General features: G+C 44.1%; 1 protein-coding gene across 5 annotated transcripts; it reads left to right on the top strand.

Moving 5' to 3' along the window:
- Positions 1–286: 286 nt before the first annotated feature.
- LOC123396664 lies at positions 287–7,198 on the top strand. Of its 5 annotated transcripts, none has more exons than XM_045091534.1 (6): positions 287–761; positions 873–1,177; positions 3,029–3,124; positions 4,425–4,612; positions 6,086–6,156; positions 6,695–7,198. In XM_045091534.1, exons 3-6 carry the CDS (start codon positions 3,098–3,100, stop codon positions 6,832–6,834), a joined length of 426 nt encoding a protein of 141 aa, XP_044947469.1. In that variant the 5' UTR covers positions 287–761; positions 873–1,177; positions 3,029–3,097; the 3' UTR covers positions 6,835–7,198. The 5 variants fall into 5 exon arrangements, 3 of the variants coding, with proteins under 3 accessions (XP_044947469.1, XP_044947468.1, XP_044947467.1); XM_045091533.1 differs by having other exon boundaries at positions 873–2,503; XR_006609924.1 differs by adding an exon at positions 2,391–2,503 and having other exon boundaries at positions 4,425–6,156.
- Positions 7,199–7,650: the final 452 nt, after the last annotated feature.

The raw sequence follows: 7,650 nt of genomic DNA, 5'->3' as shown, positions 1-7,650 counted from the left end.
AATTAAAGGGGGATCTGCCGTCGTCGTGATGGTTCGACCAGGCTCGACCCCCCCGCTAACACTACCACCTCTAGAAGTTCCACCGATTTTTTCCATCCCTCCAAAAACCAATCTCTACTATTAAAGGGGGATCTGCCGTCGTCGTGATGGTTCGACCAGGCTCGATCCCCCCGCTAGCACTACCACCTCTAGAAGTTCCACCGATTTTTTCCATCCCTCCAAAAACCAACCGATTTAATATAGAACGAAACCGGTTCAAAAAAAACCTTTACAACGCGCACCCACGTCCTCAACTCTCCACAAACTACCCGATCGCTCCTCCCACCATCCCTTCCGAGAAAAATCCCCCATCACCGTCGCGCCAGCACCACCAGCACAGAACAACGCCTTGCTCCTCGCCCGCCCTCCGTGCTCTCCTCGCCGTCGCCGTCGTCGGCGGCCCACGCCCGTGAGGAGTTGGAAGCAGGTCCGGAGCATCCGCGGTCCAGGATGGCGGAGGACATGGAGGCGCGGCGGGCGGCCTGCGAGCGCCGGCTCGACGCTTTCGGAGACCGAAATCGCCGCCCTCCAGTCGTCCATCCGCGCCTCCGCCCGCCAGGAGTTGGAAGTAGGTCCGGAGCATCCGCGACCCAGTATGGCGGAGGACATGGAGGCGCAGCGGGCGGCGTTAGAGCGACGATTAGCCGCCAGCCGAGACCGGTTCGCCTCCCTCAAGTCGTCCGTCACCCGCTCCGGCCCCCACCAGGTCCTCTGGCGTCGAGGTACGGAATCTGTGAATCACCCACGAAGCCTCGTTGCCCCACTCCCCGAACCGCTGGTGGTGCCAATCTCTCGCTTCCTAGATGGATTTCATCGTCGTTCTCTCTTTCCAGCTCGATCCCCCGCCTTCCTGTCCTCTCCTACCCGTCCTCCGATGATAAAGGGAAGCAACACCACGCACCACAGATCCATGGTCCATATGGTCCAGGGAAGAAGATGCGTGGGAGTATGAATGATGGCTGGCGTTCTCCATGACGAATCAGGGTCGAGCACAGTGCGAGGGAGACACAGAGATCGCAAATATCAGGGTCGAGCACAGTTCCACTTCGCCCTCTGGGAATGGCCACATCTATCCCGCGATTACTGTTGCGTGCCATACTGTCATTGCCCCATCTGCCTCGAAGCCTTCAAATACGAGGTATTATTTTCTTTGGACCAGAGATTTCTTGTAACTAGAAATTAACTGCTGTAGTTTTGTCCAAAATCCATTTTGTTACATGGCCATGACCCAGTGTGTAAAGATCAAGAACAAATAACTTTTGTGCTCTCTCTGTGAAGTAATCTATTGCAATGTGAGCACTTATTTTATTGCTTCTCCAATAGACATACGGTTTGTGAAGCACTATCTTATACACATTTGTCCGGTTCAACTTTTTGACCATTTGTAATGCGTGGTAAGAAAGAAAACTTGCCACTCTATGTTTTATACTTCTACCCCGTAGGAAAAAGACATTCTAAGTTTGGGTAGTTTCACGTGATGTCGAGAAGCAAACTTGGTTCACCACACCCCAAAATATTCATCTTTCTACCATTTTCTATTGATTAGTGCAAAGGACTATTTTAGTGAAGTTGACCAGATATTATTTATACTTGAAATAGAGTTAGTCCTGCTCCTGGACATATTCTATCCTTGTAATTCTCTCAGACTGTTGAGAGTGTATCTATGTTCATGCTTTGGACTCTGAATCATTTCAGCGGTAGTATAGAGCATGATGACTCAGGGAACAGGCCAGTATCAATTTCTTTGTGCATGTCTGCATTTGACAGTAGCCACTAGGCCACTAGCATGTTTCACTATGCTGATTAAAACTAAAATTGGTTCAAGTATGAATTAATGTAGTTTTCTCAATTTTATTATGTTGCAAGCATCTTGTAGATGCACATGAGTTGATACCACAGTTCGATAATCCAAGAGGCATTGTATTAATTTGGATTACTATTTACTTCTCTAATCATAGTTATAGAATTAGTCCCATGTATCGAGAAGCCTTGTTTTTTCTAACAGTGATGGCTACTGCAGAGATTCAGATGATGCCTTTAGTCTGCTTCAATACCGGAAGCAACAGAAGTATCTTTGGAAGAATATTGTGTCAATTTGGATTACTATTTACTTCTGTGATAACAGTTTTAGAATTAGTCCCATGTATTTAGAAGCCTTGTCTTTTTCTAACACTGGTGGTTACCGCAGAGATTTCAGATACATTCAGTATGCTTCAATGCAGGAAGCAATGGAAGTACCTTTGGAAGAATATTGTGTTAATTTGGATTACTATTTACTTCTCTAATCATAGTTTTAGAATTAGTCCCATGTATCGAGAAACCTTTTTTTCTAACACGGATGGTTACTACAGAGATTTTAGATCGCATGTTTGGTACGCTTCAATACTGGAAGCAACGGAAGTATCTTTGGAAGAATTATGTGGCTTGAAACTTGGATGAAATAGGAAATTCAGGCCTTACATAGGTATAGTGATTTGCCGCAATGTTTAGGAAATGTGCACGATGTTTATACGAGGTTTTGCTGGTCCTATAGGGCATGGATTTTTTTTCATCTTCGCAAGTAGGGATAAGACAATGGTCTTGGTTATAAAAGGATAAGTATATGTATTGATGAAACTGCTTCTAAAAGTGGAGCGTACACCTGCATTTAAGAGTTATTCTCACATGCTTTGCTTTTCAAGAATGTACAGTCCATAATTGCACAATAATTTCTTCCATTTTCCATTACAGAATTTATCATCCCCATAAAAGTGAACTATTAAGCGATGGTTCCCAACTTACACTAGAGTTTCAGAAGTTGGTTTATGCTTTTACAAATTTACATATGTTCTGAGTGGCTAATTAGAGTGCATCAGATGCATTTTCCAATAGTTATCATGATTTTTTAAAGATTGGTGTGGAATGATATTTGCAGTGTACATCAATACATTTACAATCAATTTTCTTTTAAGAAAATGAATGATGATAGGTCTTCATGTTTTATTTTCAGATTCAGGACAATGCATGATTCTGCATTATTAATCAAAGCAGTTCAAGTTTCCACAATAGGCTATACATCATGTGTACACTCCAGTGGATATGCCAGGTTTGCTTTTTCCTACATTTAAATCTTTGTTTTGTCCGATACCAGTCGCTTCGTGCTAGATTTGGTGCTTAATCTCTATTATTAAAGGGGGATCTGCCGCCTGTCGTGATGGTTCGACCATGACAGACCCCCCTCGCTAGCACTGCCACCGCTAGCAGTTCCACCCATGTTTTTCATCCCTCCAAAAACCAACCGATTTAATATAAAACAAAACCGGTTCACAGGAAAACCCTCTACCTCGTGATAGATGGTTCGACCTCTTCCTTCACCCATGATAACCATCAATAAAAAAAGACTGGGTCTCGCTAGCCACGATCGCACCATCCTCCCATCGCTCCTCCATTCACCAAGGAAAGAAAGAAAAAAAGCAACCCTAAAATAGCCGTCACGAGCCATCTCTCCAACTGACCCACGCACGATCCCCTCTAACTAACCTTTTCGGTTGTAGTTGAGTTGAATCCCCTGCGGGGGCGGCCCTGCTACGGACACCGACGTGTGCTTCATGGCCGACGACGTGCGCACGGACGCCGCCTCCCTGTCGTTCCTGCTCTTCGAGACGCCCAACGCCAATGCCAGCCCCAAAGCCACCGTGGCGGAGAAGGAAGAGCTGATGCGACCCTACATCCACGAGATGCGCATCCTTGCGGCATGACCGGACGAGGCCGACGCGCACCGGTGCGACGTGCCCCACGACGCCCGGCGCTGGTGCTGACGGCGGGCGGGTACACGGGGAACCCGTTCCACGCGTTCAATGATGGATTCCTACCGGCGTGGCTCACGGTGTAGCACCTCCGATGCCGTGTGGTCCTCGCCGTTCTCGCGTACAAACCATGGTGGGTCGACACGTTCGGGGAGCTCGTGTCGGGCTCTCGGACCACCACGTGATCGACCTCCTACACGACAAGCGCACGCACTACTTCTCGGGCGTCATCGTTGGGACGCGCTTCCACGACATCCTCGCCGTCGAGACGGCTCGGACACGAGACAACCAGACCTTTGTAGACTTCCACGACTTCCTCCTCGGAGCCTACAAGGACGACAACAGCACGCCGGAGCCCCAGCAGCCGCCGCCGCAGCAGCCATGCCGACTAAGGCTGGGGCTGATCGCGCAAGGGGAACCAGGTGATCAAGAATGAGGCGGCGGTGACGCGTTTGGCAGAGTCGATGGGGTTCGACGTGTCCGTCCTCGAGACGGCGAACGAGGCGCTGCATGCTGGCGTCGGAGTGTGCGGCGGTGAACGTGTGCGACGTGCTGGCGGGCATGGACGGTGCTTTCCTAACCAAGCTCCTCTTTCTCCAGCCGGGCCGCACCGCGGTGCATCAGGTGGCGCCGCTAGGCGTGCCGCCGGTGGCGCGCGGGTCCTACGAGAAGGCGATGAACATGATGGGGATGCAGTACGAGCAGTACGACACTGCAGAGAAGGAGAGCTCGCTGGTCTGCAAGTATGCGGCGGACGATGTGGTGGTGCATGTGATGGGGTGGGTCAGGTAACTATCCACTAACATATTGCAGCTAAACCCATACAGCATGTCTTCATAGGTGGCGTTTCTCTCGCCGTAGGTGTTAACTATCTAGGTCAAGCAAAACACCTAGCTGCACCCCACCTTGTTGTGACTGTAGATAAATTAGTGAAGATGCTGCCATCATAGTGCCTTTTAGATTGTATAAGTGTGTTAATCATACAGAGTTTTTTCCGGTTCATTCACTAGATGACATATGTGTTGTATATCGATACAAGAAATATATTATCATATTTGTTTTCGCCCTACAGTAAAATTATGTACTCCACTTCATATATGATATCTTTTTTTGGATGTTGAGGATTCCAGCCACAAGGATAGATGAGCTATACTACCTTTGAGTTCCTTCTAAAAGAATGCAGGCCACACGAAAACGTATCATAAAACAACTATCAAGCTGAAATCTTCACATTGGGATACATAAAATAGGATGTCTATGAATAACTAAATGTGTTGTATAGTTAGCATATTTCAATGACTTCCAAAATTTGTTTTTTTCTGAAATTTACAGCCATATGAGCTCACACATAAGAAATCTGCAGCCAGACACATGTCTGTTTACTACAATTCTTTTTCTGTAAACACATGTTTGTGTAGCACAAATGCTTAACAATAAGTGAGATGTATGCTCCAAAAATGAGATGTCGTCATATATTTTCAAGTTATTGGTGGAGTTTTCGTAACATATTAAATGTTCCAGTAAAGTCTTATTATGATTCTACGGCTACAAATAAAGTATATTAGCCATGTTTTGCATCTTGCATATTGATTTCTTTTCACATCATTGTAAGATGCTCTACTATACGTACTGTGAGCAGTCTGCTTTTATTTTTACGCCTAATGGGGTTGCGTAACTCAGTAATGAATTGGAAAGGAAGTGGCGCGCAGTGACAATGTTTTGTAAAATGAGGAACAACTAATGACGCTAATTAAATGTTCCAAAATTTGTTTTTTCTGAAATTTACAGCCATATGAGCTCATACATGATAAATGTGCAGCCAGACACATGTCTGCTTACTACAATTCTTTTTCTGTAATCAAATGTTTGTGTTGCACAAATTCTTAACAATAAGTGAGATGTATGCTCCAAAAATGAGATGTTGTCATATATTTTCATGTTATTGGTGGAATTTTTGTAACATATTAAATGTTCCAGTGAAGTCTTATTATGATTCTACAACTACAAATAAAGTATATTAGCCATGTTTTGCATCTTGCATATTGATTTCTGTTCACACCATTCTAAGATGCTCTACTATACATAGTGTGAGCAGTCTGCTTTTATTTGTATGCCTAATGGGATTACGTAGCTCAGTAAAGAATTGGGAAAGGGAGTGGCGCCCAATGACGATGTTTTTGTAAAATGAGGAACAACTAACGATGCTAATTTTTTCTCCCGTTGCAAAGCACGGACAAGTTTGCTGATAGATATGTGTGTAGGCAATGGTGGGCAATGGCGCCGATGGTCAGGCAGAGGAAAACAAGGAATGTGAAGACATGCGGCGCATCAGGTATGTATAGCTGATCCATGGCTATGTATATTTGTGTTGAAATGGTTCAGATGAACTTAACTGGAGGTGTGTACCTGCTTTATTTGTATGCATGTATTCTCTTTTGATTATTGAAGAGAAGAGATCTAGCTAGGTTTGCAATGGCATGAACGAACTATTTTAGTCTCATTTTCTCATGTTGCTACAATTAATAAACAGAACATATGGACTAAAATAAAGATGTCGCTTATTAATATGTCAGTATGTATTTAGTTCATGGAATAAGTTAGGAGAAGAACGGTAATAAGTTAGTCCATGGAAGGAGATGATTGTTGATGAACACTATTTAAATAAGTTAGTCGCACAGGAATAAGTTAGTCCACGGAAGGAGATGATTGCTGCACATAATTTAAATAATCCAAAATATCCTGAAAAATGTATTTGCTATCTAGAATTCAGTTTGTCTTTGAATGCATTTTCATGATTCACTAACTCCAGCAGTGAGTAAAAATTATATAGAAGTATGTGACAATAGTTTGTAAAAAAAATATGCATGCAGTGTGTCTCGGCGATTCCGTAGGCAGTCGCCCTCCCCTGTCGCGGTCTCCTTGGGGTCCGGAAGCTTCTCAAGGGCATCGTCCTTGGTGTTCCTCCTCGAGGCTTGATGCTTTCTACAGGAAAAAATGGTTCATTTTCTGAGAGAAAGTATTATCTTTGCAATGTGGTTGTCAATGTATATCTTCTTTGTCCTCTGCCAGCCCCGTCCAAGAGCTCTCATCATCCGTCGGACATGATCTCCCACCCTCCACCAACCCCTGCCATGAGCCAATACCCTACGCCGGCCATGTCTTGTCCTTCGGAGCACTCAATGATAACTTGGTGTTGAAGCTCATGTGTTGGATGAACCTAACATGCCTTTTTTGCCTACATTTTGCTAGGAGATTATCATTTTATCTCCAAAAATTATAGTTATTCTGAATATTTATGTATGAATATGGATTGGATGAAACGGCCATGGTTGAATTCATTTCTCAAACGGAAATTGCAAGAATAATGTTTCTTACGGTTGTGTTTTTGCGTGTTGTTTGATTGAGTGTACTGCATAGAGGTGATGTTGTAATCGTAGCCTCGCCATGTCCTTGAATTCGCTGGGGCAATGGAAAAGAATATTACAGCTCTTTTAAAATATGATGAATCATGTCTTTACAAGATAAAGTTTTTAGCTTATTTTCATTTGATTTTTGTATGTAGAAGCTTTGTCTTCAGATTTTTTGTTTTCTAATCATTATCTTTAGCAAATGATAAATTTCTTCAACTTGAAAAAGCACATAAGTCAGTTATTTTCCTTTGCATTGGTAGATGCACGGAGTGTACACAGTAAGCCGCTTAGTCGATCTAACACATTTTTCTGTTGGGAAATTACCATGAATATTGTGTACGAAGATGTGCTCACACAATAGTTGTGTTATGCAGCGTGAAAGAAGACCTTGACAAAAAAAATAGAAGCAATTATGT

Source organism: Hordeum vulgare, chromosome 5H (assembly GCF_904849725.1).
Source record: "Hordeum vulgare subsp. vulgare chromosome 5H, MorexV3_pseudomolecules_assembly, whole genome shotgun sequence".
Taxonomy (NCBI): Eukaryota; Viridiplantae; Streptophyta; class Magnoliopsida; order Poales; family Poaceae; genus Hordeum; species Hordeum vulgare.
The sequence above is the reverse complement of the archived record's forward strand: the minus strand, read 5'-3'. Positions and strand labels throughout refer to the sequence as shown.